The 12,559-nt window shown below is 41.6% G+C and overlaps 1 protein-coding gene across 1 annotated transcript in view; it reads right to left on the minus strand.

The window, feature by feature from the left end:
- Positions 1-10,636, minus strand: part of plpp4 (phospholipid phosphatase 4) — a 45,337-nt gene extending 34,701 nt beyond the window's left edge. The window contains exon 1 of the mRNA XM_040139804.1: positions 10,132-10,636. Coding sequence (XP_039995738.1) covers positions 10,132-10,220 — 89 coding nt within the window. The 5' untranslated portion in view covers positions 10,221-10,636. The remainder of the gene's footprint in view (positions 1-10,131) is intronic.
- Between the last annotated feature and the right edge of the window lie 1,923 nt (positions 10,637-12,559).

Consider the following 12,559-nt stretch of genomic DNA (forward strand, 5'->3'; position numbering starts at 1 on the left):
TAAATCCGAGTTAAAACCATGCACATTCAAACAGTTGGGAAAATAGCAGGAAAAGGTTGGTCAAGCCATGCTGGCAAAAATTGGGCTGGCATGGTGTCACAGAGTGGGATTTAACCCCCTCTCTAAATCTGTTGGGTCATAATGGGAGTAATTGATGACGAATAGATCAAAAATGTATTAAAAAAGTATTCAAACCCTTAACTCAGTACTTTTTGGAAACCCCTTTGGCAGCAATTACAGCTTTGAGTCTTCTTGAGTAAGTCTCCACAAGCTTTGCATATCTGGATTTGGGCAATTGATCCCATTCTTCCAAGCAGATCTTCTCAAGCTCCTTCAGATTGGATGGGAAGCGTCTGTGAACCGTCATCTTCAGGGCGGCTGACTTTTGCCAAACCACTCCGGCGTTGTTTTGGCTGTATGCTTCTTGTCATTATCATGGTCGAAGGTGAAACAGTCTCGGGTCACGTGAACTCTGGAGAGGGTTTTCTTACAGGAGCTCTGAATCCTTCCCTCAATTCTAACAGGTCTCCCTGTCCCTGCTGCTGAGAAGCATCACCATAGCATGATGCTGCCACCACCATGCTTCACTGTAGGGATGGTATTAGCCAGACGATGAGCAGTACCTGGTGTTCGCATGACATAGTGTTTGGAGTTCTGCTCAGATGGTTCGATTTTGTCTCATCAGACCGGAGAATCTTTTTACTCATGCTGTCAGAGTCCTTTAAATACTATTTGAAAATCTCCTTTTACTCAAAATGGCTTCCATCTAGCTACTCTACCATAAAGGCCTGATTAAAGGGAATGCTGCTGAGGTCGTCCTTCCAGCAGTTTCTCCCATCTCTGAAAATGACTTTTGATGCTCTGTTATAGTGACCGTTGGGTTCTTGGTCACCTCCCTGAACAAGGCCCTTCAAGGCCCTTTCCACAAGTGGTTGCTCCAGGAAGAGTCCATGTTGTTCCAAACTTCTTCCATTTCACAATTATTGAGGCCACTGTACTCCTGGGAACAATCAGAGCTTTGGAAATGGTTTTATATCCTTACCATGATCTATGCTTCACCACAGTTTTATCACAGATATCTACAGAGAGTTCCATGCCTTGGTTTTTGTCCTGACATGCAGTGTGAATTACGGGACCTTATATACAAAGCTGTGTTCCTTTCTAAACTATGTCCAATCAATTTAGTTTGAGGTGAACTCAAATCAAGTTCTAGATACATCTCGAGGATAATTAAAGTGAACAGGATGCACCGTACCACAATGAATGATTACTTTTGTAAATGAGAGATTTTTAATAAATTTGCAAGCATTTCTAAAAACATGTTTCAATTTGTCAGGTTACTGTTAGTGAGTCTAGATTGATAGGAAAAAAGGTAAATTTATCCATTTAAAGTTAAATCTACAACACAATACTGTGTGCAAAAAGTGAAGGGGTCTGAACACTTTCCGAAGCCCTGGTATAGTCTGTACAATTCACCTTGCAATGGCAGAAAGTGAGCTATCACTCTGCAGTGCATTGTCTATAGAAAACCACGGAGGAGTCATCAAGGAAAGAGCGAGTTCTGACAGCAAAACCCAGGGGCCTGAGACACACACACACACACACACACACACACACACACACACACACACACACACACACACACACACACACACACACACACACACACACACACACACACACACACACACACACGCGTGATGAAGGCTTCTCCAGCAGGAGAGGGGCTTGCTTGTTATATATTTTGAGATTTGGGCCAGGAGACTGCCAAATGTGTGAGTGTGTGTGTCGGAGGGAAGCTCTTTCATCTCCTCAGCACCTCATCTGTCTATGTCCAGATAAGAGAATGATGCTGAAAATGACAGTAATGGAGCAGATGTAAGAAAATACCTGAGAAAGGGGCAATGGATGGGAAAGGTGACAAAGAGAGGAGGTGGAAGAGACAAAAGAGAAAACATTTTTTCACTTCTAAACTGAGTCCATAACTCCGAGGTCTACAGCATTCCCCCTCAACTCAGCGCCAACCTACTGAGCTACAGTCATGGTTCAAATATTTCATCTTCTACTAGCTAATGGAAAAATTGTTACAGAACATTTCCAGACAAATAGAGTGACTACAGCAAATACCATATATAAAAAATCATACTGTATATCACTTAAATACTATTTCCATCATTCACATCTCCTGGACTTGGACATGTTATCTACATATTCTTAATCACTGAAATGTTATTTCATACTGGTCTCCTTGTCTCTTTCAAATAAATTGAGCTTTAACTATATATGATTTTACAGTTTTACAAGTTAAAATGACAAATCTCATCATCATAGAACTGTTTTCTAGGCACCTTACTGTATAATTTCAGGCTTGTCCAAAACATCTAAAATAATTGATCAAGGTTAAAGTACCATTTAGTTTATGCACTGCTAATAATCAAGTAGTGGGCTGCTCAGCCAGAAACATTTGATATGATTTTCATTTTCACCATCAAGAATTTATACTTCTTTGATTAGGGGTTAAAGAAATTGGATTACTGGATCATATTTGATTATGACTAAAATGAATTGGATCATGAAGGTTTTCCAGACACTGAAAAAGCTTTTAACAGAATGCCATGTTGCAGGATAACTTCTTCATAAGGATCAGGGTATGTAAAACCTGTAACTGTATGATAATAAAAGTTACACCCTATATGACGCATTTGATTACCCAGCTGAAAATTTTATTTATGAAATGCCTACCACCATGAGAATACGACTGGATTTTTGATTAAATGCCCCCTGTAAACATGTTGGTGGCTGATTCATTTTCTTTATTTCACTTTGTAATGAGAGCTATAGGGGTGGGTTCGGAATTAAGTCAAATTTGGGATGAAAATCGCAACTCCACAACATATTAAAAGTGATGGATGGGACAACAAAACACAGGACTTCCACACAAGAAAACCGCTGTTCATTTCCCGTTTCAAACCAATAGTCTGTGTTGTTTCTTTTATCCATGACTGTTCCCAATCTTGAAGAGAAAAATCTTTGGCAGATGTGATGTAAAGGATTCATGGAAAGATTAGGCAAAATGTCTGGTTTGACCAATTTCATGTTGACCTGAATCTGTCTTCACACAAACACAAACAAGTGAACAACTGTCTACTGACCAATAATGTTAAATACGCTCAGCTGTCTGGGTATACCCAGGTAATACTAATGCAGTCTACTACAACAGCTGTGTTGCCGTGAAGGTTATAAAGTTCAGTTTTTGTTAAAACTGTCTTAGAGAGGTGTTGATTCATCTTTATACTCTTTTTAGAGGCTGTAGTTTGTGGTGTTGTTGACTTATATTGCATTAGACTGACAGCTGACTAATACAATATGTAGTCTACTGCTACTGATATTATGAGGTGGGCAAAATGGAAGAAAAGAAATATTACACCATTGGAACCATGATAGGTTGTTGAAAGCTCCAGGAAAAGCTAGTAACCAGATCTTGAGTTAAAATTCAACAAAAACTGAACATTATAACTTTCATAATACATATAAGATTTACTGCTCGGCTGATATGCGTGACTGATTTATATTTTAAGAGGTGTATCTAACAAACTGGCAACTCAGTGTCATTGCAACTAGACTAAGTGTACAGCCAAGCTAGCAGCTCTGTGATGCTGTACATAGGCACAGTTATGCTTTAAACTAAATGTTAAGCTTAGCATGCTAACATGCTCACAATGACAATGCTAAAGTGGTGATGTTTAGCAAGTGTAATGTTTACCATTTGTAGCATGAAGGACAGTCTCATAGGGAACAATGACAAAATTTTAGTCCAATAGTTTTTGAGATATTTAATTTTTTGTTTCTCCTATCCTACCCTTTTTGTGCCTGCAGTAAATTTTCATCATGTAATAGATTGGTTGACCCACAGGGCGATCTCTGAAAAACTTGGTGTATTTCTGTAAGAAGAAATGGTGAAAAGGACAGACGGTGAGTAACTGAGTGATCTGATAACCATGGAGGGATAAAGAGATAGGGTTGCATAGATGACAGCAGGGACCGCGAGACATAATGAGCTGATCAAATGATTGTGGAGGATGAAATGCCAGAGTATTTTAGAGAGGTGACAGACTGAGCTGTCAGGGAATCCCTAGTCTTGGTGTGATAGTCAGCTGCTTTTGCTGTCATTGGAACCATGGTTATTTCTGTTACAACCCCTGCAGAGTTTGCTGATCCACATTTTCTCCCTCTCCTGTCTCCTTTCTCTATCCTTCTGCTAAACACAAACACCTCCATTCTATTCATTTTTTGTCCATCCTTTCTACACATAGATCCGTCTATTTTGCATTATCAGTCCATCTTTTCTTTCCACAGATTTCTCATATACTAAATTCACCATGGTCACTAATCAAACTTGGCATGCAACACATAAATCCTTTTCAAATGTCTTACCTGTGCTGGTTGTTTTCCATCTCTGCATTTTCACTTATGCTTTCACCTGTGTTTGTCAATTTATCTTTTATTTGTTTGGTTTAATTGGATGTCCCTGAATAGACTGCCACTTTCACAAGCCACTTCTTTAAGGGATAAGTAATTAATCAGCTTTCTTTTACATAATCAAGCACAACAATGTTTTTTTTCCACTTTTGCTATTTCAGACAAAGAGCAATATATGAACATTCCCTGAGGTCACACACTCTTCAGTCATTTTTTCCCCCTCACTCGGATCTGTTTGTGTCAACAGAATCTAGTCAGAAATTGTTTCCTCGTCCATCCAGCCACAGTCAGTTGTCAAGCCTGCAAACTCATTTTCTTCCTTCATCTCTAAGATAATGAGGGTTGCAGATTGGATGACCTGTGATCCGGTGCCCCAGATGCTAGCTGTCAAAATTAAGAAGTGCAAAGAGAGAACACACTGTAATAAACATGCGGGCGGTGATAAAAGTTAATAAAAGGCCAATGACTCTAGCGGGACATGTGTCACATTGTTGAAAAGTGATTTCTGGCCCCAACAGAACAGAAAGGCTCCAAAACAAATTGACAAGCAACAAATGTGTGTGTGGAGAAACAGAAACAGATCAAAATGGCCATCCCACTGGTCTTCTCTTTCTCATCATTCATTATATTCTATTCTAATATTTACATGTCTCTACCTCTAGTTCAGTCAACCAGATTTTGAGAAAAATATAGTCTGAAATGCGACATGTTGGACTTCCTTTCAGCAGCATCTACTTCGGCTCTCTGCCATTACCCACTGCGCAGGCATCATAAAATCAGCTTGAGCAAGCTTGTTTGCTTGGAGATTTTACCCATGGGAAGAGCTGTTTGGACTAAGCCGTATAGACAGGTGAAATAAAACACAGAGGTGAAGGCTGCAGAGCTGCAGAGGGGAGCTACATCTGAACATTTTCTGTCAGCAAATTTCTTTATTTACATCTTATGATGAAAGTGACTAGACATTTCAAAGCCTTTGTTGGTGGAGTTTGGGATCACACACGTGAATATTTTCATCAGTACATCAGAGTCAGTACATTACCACATAAATGTCCATTTACAGTCATAATCCTAAAGATATTCATGAACCCCATTTTTGATTCTATTTATTCTATTTTTGTCACATCTTTTCTGCAATAGTCATTCAAGTATGTACATTGGTTAATTATCTCTCTCTTCATGAGTTTTCATAGGCAGAGCTGCCATTCTGAATTCAGATTGCCTACCTAAACGTGACGGATTTACAGGAAAACTATGCATGCATGTAATCCAGCACAACTGTGTCTCATTGATATGAGCCTCACTTGTTACTGCTCACTCTCTTTACACATCACCAGAGCAGTACTAAGTTACTGCTCATGCAAATGGAACATCCTGCTACTACTTCAAACTAAAAGGATTAAGCCGGCAAAACACGGGTAGGCTTTTATAGTGAAGCGGTCACAGAAAACGCAATGTTTTGGTCACCACTGTTAGTGCTAACCACGATTGGTTGTTTAAAATGCATCTACAAAACAATCTAATGGTCATTTTTGGCATTTTTTTTGGAGCGGCCACAGTGAGCCGTTACTGTAGATGAAGAGCTGCAGGCGACAGGCTGCTCTCCAACCATCTCCACTGTGGCCTATTGTGCGGAAAACTTCTTGCTCTGTGTGCATTATGAAATCAGATTGTGGTTGCAATCATTTTTAGCAGACGTCTTTATTAAAACAATGTGATTTTGTTACACTGATCACAATTGTTGCTTTTTTGTGTTATTTCTGATAAGTAGCTGCTCCCGGAGTGTTTGTTGTGCCATTAAATTGCACTTCCTGTAACCATGGTAATCAGAGGTGTTACCGAATCAACACGACTGAAATCTTGAAGTTTACAACTTTATTTAAACTAAGTTTTTTATCATCAGTCCAATAACCATAGCAGAAATAACTGTAACGTTCTCCTAGATTAGAAATATTTTTTTGTTCATATCAACCACAGAGACAATGTGCCCTGATGACTCTGTAACCAGTCCTCCACCAAGAGATTTTCTCGACAAAACCAGAGCAAAAGAGCCCCCCATCCTTAACGTGCAAGCGAAACAATCCGCTTATTCTTAAACAGTCTAAGGCCTGACATTCTACTCCTTCCCAACATCTCACAAGGCTTTCTGAGACTTGCCAAGGCTCTGGACTGCATCCCAGGGCTGCTCCTAAGCCTTCCTCTGAGAGGAGAGGATGATACGCAGTGAGCCAAACACTGTTTTGAGGGATGAACGGTGTTGTATGGGAGCACACACTGTTAACCTCATTTGACAACAACTATATCAAAAATTGCCCCTAAAATAATGTCAGTGTCAGAGGGTATTTAACCCATCACACACTGGACATTCTGGCTTGCCTCAGTGCCAATACACGCGATAAACAAGATTCCTGCTTTATCACCATGATTCTCTGCAATAAAAGAGTCAATTCTGCTCAGGCAGAAATGGTTACTCTTGGAAAAAATACATCTTCTATTTTGTTGTGTGCATCAGTCACTAAAACAGTCACTCTCTTCTCTGGCCAATCACTCCGTTGAGAGGCTTCTAGATTGCACTGATAGGAGCTGTCAGAGTGGTTTTGGTGACTCTGTTTGCTGCGCCTCAGGTCTTAAGGTGTAAAATCTCAAAACAATCCAGATCTCCCTAACTGCATGTCCTCCATCTTATCATCCTCCTCCTCCATCTTTTTCTTTTTGTCGCTGTGTCCTTCTTGCTTTGTCTCCTCTTCTACACTGAACCAGTATTCTGGTATTTACTGGAATTTATCTGCTTATTCAAGTGTCCAACTATGAGCTTTGGAACAAACACACGGAAACTGAGCTTGTGTTGAGTGACTGAGGACATGAGCTCCACCACACAACCACTCAAGGAAGAAATGACTTCTTGGTATTTGTCTAAGCTCCTACTCGTTCTGCTCCGGATTACAAGGAAAATGAAATAGCACCAATCTCATTATCCTCTCTTTCTATGTTGAGTAGCTGACCGCAGGAAAAAAAAAAAGAACTTTATCTTTTTCTTTTTTTTAGTTTTTAGCTTTTGTTTTTTTCCACTTTGTTAAATGTCAAACATCCATTTCCATTTAGATTGGACTTTTGTTTTACTCTTGAGAGATGTGGTACTCCTAGGGTGCCTACCAAGCTATGATGACTGAATGACATTAGCGGTTCGATAGCTCAGGGTCAACCGAACATCACACACTTGGCCCGTCGCTAAGGTCAGTGCACCTCCTGAGGCCTGGAACAGACGGACAGCTTGGCAAGGAAAGGCAAATGAAAACTAATATTCCCTCAAAGGCAGGTCGTCTGTGGCAAAATTTGGATTTGAATAAGGCAGGGAATTCACGGCTCTTAGTTTTAAAATTTCTTCCCATACAGAAACGGTCCTCGCAGAGTACAGTATGTGGTTTACTGTGTGGTGGGGAAAAACAAAAACAGTTTGAGTGGAGGGACCAGTCAAGCACAGAGAATTAATTGTATGTATATTGGTTACAGTCAGCATTATTTAATCAGAATCAAAGACATATATATATATATATATATGTGTGTGTCTTTGAAAAACTTGCATGTGTATCTGATTAAAGATAACTCTCTGATGCATTCATATCTGCTTATGAGCCCAAACTAAGGGATTAATTCATTCATTTTCAACATCCCATGGTACCTGTTCACAATTATGAACAAATATGAACAGAAAATGAGAAAATCAGTTATTTCATTCTTCCAGTTAGTCAACTTCTTCCTGAGCTGCATAGGTAGAAAGCAATCATTGAAATTGTAGTGCGGGAAGCAAGACTTTAACAAAGCAATGAAATAAATAAAAATACATGACTGTTGAGTCCTGTTGGCGAATGTACACTGATAAATGTGCCATTTTCTTCCCAAGATACAATGCCCTACACACTACACTGAACATCAGGCACAAAAGGTGACAGCTAAAAACTGTCCTTTACACCTCCAGTGAAGAAAAAAACAGATTCTAGTTCACCCCAATTATCTGGCCTTCATCTCGTGCTTTGGGGTGAGACAAGAACAGGGAGCTGCTGCCATTCAGGGCCAGAGGGTAACTATCTCGGATCTGCTGGGTATTAAGCTTGCTCAACACAACAATTACTGCTAGTCCCAAAGAAATGTATTAGACCAAATGCTCCCTCTGTCAAAATACATGGCTGAAACTTGCTCTTTTCCTAAAGGCTCTCAATCATAAGCACAGAGCCCAATAGTGTACTGTTTATGTCTGTTATCTTTCCAACTTTAATTAAATAAAAATACAATGAATTAAATAATGGAAATAGGATGTGTGGCTCCTTGTTACACCAGTATTTGTCTCTATCCAATCACAGCTGCCCATGCTAAAATGTCACAACTCTCCCAAAGCACTGCTGTAAGTACAAAGCAGATCGACTTTACTGACGGGGCTCCATAACAACTACAGTTCATTAGCATTAGACTGCTTTCTGTCTACTGCAGAGGGAATATGGGGAGCACGGCGTCGTGAGTGCGGCTTCTGTGGCAGAATACAGCAGTTAGCTGATGATGATGATGATATTGTGTGAAATCGTTTTTGCTTTGTTTTTAAATGTGGCCTCCAGCCCCAATACACAACAACAAACCATCCAAAAATGGGAATCTCGCAGACTCTCACACACAGATACACAAAAGTCTAACTTAAGATTCCTCACGCCTCCTCTCTGACATGTTTCATTCTTTCCCTTAGTCAGATCCCTCCAGTTGAGTTTGCCCATGCCCTGTGAATGTGCAGCATCACACTCTTCTTGGCTGTATAATCCTCTCACTTCGACAGCGCACATACAGCAGATATTAATGACAATGTACACATAGTATGCAGGCAGTTTTGCTGCGCACTCCAAGTCAGAGGAACTGATTTTTGACATCTTTTTTTCCCCCCAGAGATGGAGTGAAATCCATAGCAAGGACAGTCATTTCAGATAACAGGATCTGGGGCCTTTTTCAGATCACATCAAGCAGAAAATCAAAAAAAAAAAAAAAAAAAAAAGTGACACAATCATGGTGCAAGCAAGGCTTAATACCTCCAAGCTAGACAAACAATTAATAATTCATATTTAGTTAGTTTTGAAGGCAGGCGCCTGTGAGGCACAACCTTCTCACAAAGTGTCACGCTGCAAAAAAAAAAAAGTATTAGGCCCACATATCTGTGTCGGCCTTCCCTTGTGGCGCTGGCATTTGGTTTGGGGTGAAGTGGTCAAAGCAGCTACCTCGGTCTCTCACTAACCATTTAATTATCGTTAATAAGAATCAGAAATCCCGGAGGATATTTCCCAAGTGTCATCCATGCGTGGTGACACACCAGGTCATGCCAGAAAGTAAAATGCTGCCGGACATTCAACTTGGTTTTTTTTTTTTTTTTTGCAACCTGTTAACGCTGCTTCGTTTAGCAGTGATCCGTCCATGGTGCTGAACTGCGGATCAACAGAGGGACCTGCTCGTCCAGCACCACACCGCGGCAGATGAACCTGAATACAGCGGTTCAGTGTCTCAAGCTCGCCAAACCACATGGATAACGTCAGTCATGAAGCTGAAAGCCATCGCCAGGACAGACGATGCCAGACTAGATTTGTCGGGGAACAGAAAACTCGGCTGGTTGAAGCTTTTACTTACACAAAAACTCCGAAAAGCAGAACTCGGATGCCAATCTCCAAAGCCAGTTCTCGCATGTTTTTCCTGCGGTCCGGGGGCGGCACATTCATGATTCGGAGATAATCCGTCAAGCGAAACGGACAAAGGCGGTCCCGGTCAGTTCAGATGGTTGTTCACTTTGTATTCCACCTCAACAAAGCGAGGGCGTCCAGAAGCGGCGCTCCCTAGTCTCGCATGCCGTGCGCCTCCATCGCGAGTCGGTCACCTGAAGCAGTCTCCCCCTTTCCTCGCCCGCGCCTGTCTCGGCTCGCCTCCGTCTCTTTCAGTCCCCTCGGGCGATTTTCTTTATTGCAACTGCTGACAGCTGCTCCTCTGTCGGGTCAAGGTCTCCTTCCTCCACTCCATCAATTAGACTGCTTCAACTGGGAACTGGGTTGGAGTTTTGTGAAGTGAAGACATTAGAGGCGTGGGTTAGCACTGAGGGGGGAAAGTGGTGGGAGACAGCAAAGTAAAAAGGGAGACGCTGAGCGTCACAGAGTGTGTGTGTGTGGAGACAGAGTGGGCCACTCTCTTTCTCCCTCTCTCCCTCTCTCCCTCTCTCTCTCCCTCTCTCTCTCTCTCATCCCTCTGCTCCACTTTGGAAAATCACATAAGTGGAAGTTTCTGGAATACCGCTCAGGACCTCGGAGGAGGCCAGATGAATAAGTTCAGCCCTGGTGCCCAGTAACGCAACACTCTAATGAGCTGTGTTTCTTCTGAAGCCAAGAGACATTGCTCCGGAGCAAATAAATCCTCATAAATGATGAAGCACTCACAGTAAATGTGACATAAACAAAGCAGCGAACCACCCCGGTGGTGCAGTCCTTGGTAGGTGTTCATGGCCTGAAAATTGCCACAATGGTCCAGCGGCTGCTGGAACTAATCCATCAACACAGGCATTAGGCTCAACACTCAGCCTGACACATGATATTACATTACATTGCCAAAAGAGGGCTAGTTCAGGGGAGCCGTGCTCTCCGTTGGCCCTTCCCCATCCACAATAAAGAATCTAGCACCTCAGGGTCTGTGCAGCCAGACAGTGATAAAGGAGCACAGGCAGCGGCGTACCTCGGGCTGGGAAAACCTGGCCAGCACTTCATGGACACACATGAATATTTGATGCCCTCTAAAACTGGCCTTACTGCATTACCTTCCAGTCCAAGATGTGTGTAATTGTGTGTCTGTGTTAATTTATATGTGTGTGTTTAAGGAGAGGTGGGTGGGTGGGTGGGGGGCGGCACAGTGGAAAAAGCCCCTGACCCAAAAATGTTTCTGCTGCCTTTCTAGGTCACAGGCTTAACAAGCTGGAAAACTGACTCTGCAGGTAAAATTTAGAAACTGCGCATTCCCGCCGGTTAACCAAGCATCCAAGTTACATATGACCAAAATAAATGGATGTATGAACGCATGCTCACAAACACACACACAGACATACAGTGGAGGTTTTGATCTATTCCCTTTGTTCCATACAGTAGAGTTCTAGCTGATGTGCCTGAAGTCTGTGCCAGTTCCCTAATAAGAGCGAAACAAGACAAGAGGAGACATGAAATGGTGGTAGGTTACGAGGTGAGATCTAACTTCAAAGCTTTCTGGCAGCCATCGGCTTTTAGAGTGTGGCATGTTTATTCCAAGCCATCAAGATGGTTTTACTCTCCAGCATCACAGTGCTCATGATTCACTCTGGTCAGGGAGGCTTTCCAGACCTTCTCGAGCATCAGCACAGGACAACATAAACACTTAATTATCACACAGAAAAATATTACTTTGCTCTCGCTGGTTGATGCCATGCTGACTTTTTCTTCGTCGACGAAAAGCAAGCATTCAAGGGCTTTATGAAAAGGCGCATCTTTCATTTTAATATCTGTTCTTTTATTTCATTTAATTGCAATCAACATTTTAATATTTCTGTTTCCTTGAACCTCGTCTGAGTTCTTTTTCCTTCTCTGCGGAGCATACAATGAGTCATGTTCCCTGAGGTTGTGGTTTTACACTGCAAGGTTAGACGTATGGCGCACTCTAAAGTAAGTTGTACTTCAATAAATCAAACTTGAATGCATCGTTACAAAGTGCTCCTAATCACCTCTGTGGGTATGGGTGCATATACTATCCCCGGTTGAGGATATTCCCTGTGACAGAATGACTCATCATGCTACACAGGGATTGGTCCATTGCTCCCTGAGTTCTAGGCTTTATCGGACATCTCTCCTCATTACACTGTGGGCTAGGTTTTATTGGAAAACATTCCCCATTTGTGATTTATATACAGTGTTATATCAGTATGTGGGCAGCATTTTACATGCTGATCTACCCAAGGGAGTGTTTGAGTTTGATGCTGCTGTATAAACCTACTATGTGATAACAAACTTCTTTGACGAACACTGTATCTGTGGCTAAATAAGACGTATATCTG

Source organism: Xiphias gladius, chromosome 11 (genome assembly GCF_016859285.1).
Source record: "Xiphias gladius isolate SHS-SW01 ecotype Sanya breed wild chromosome 11, ASM1685928v1, whole genome shotgun sequence".
In the NCBI taxonomy this organism is placed as follows: Eukaryota; Metazoa; Chordata; class Actinopteri; order Istiophoriformes; family Xiphiidae; genus Xiphias; species Xiphias gladius.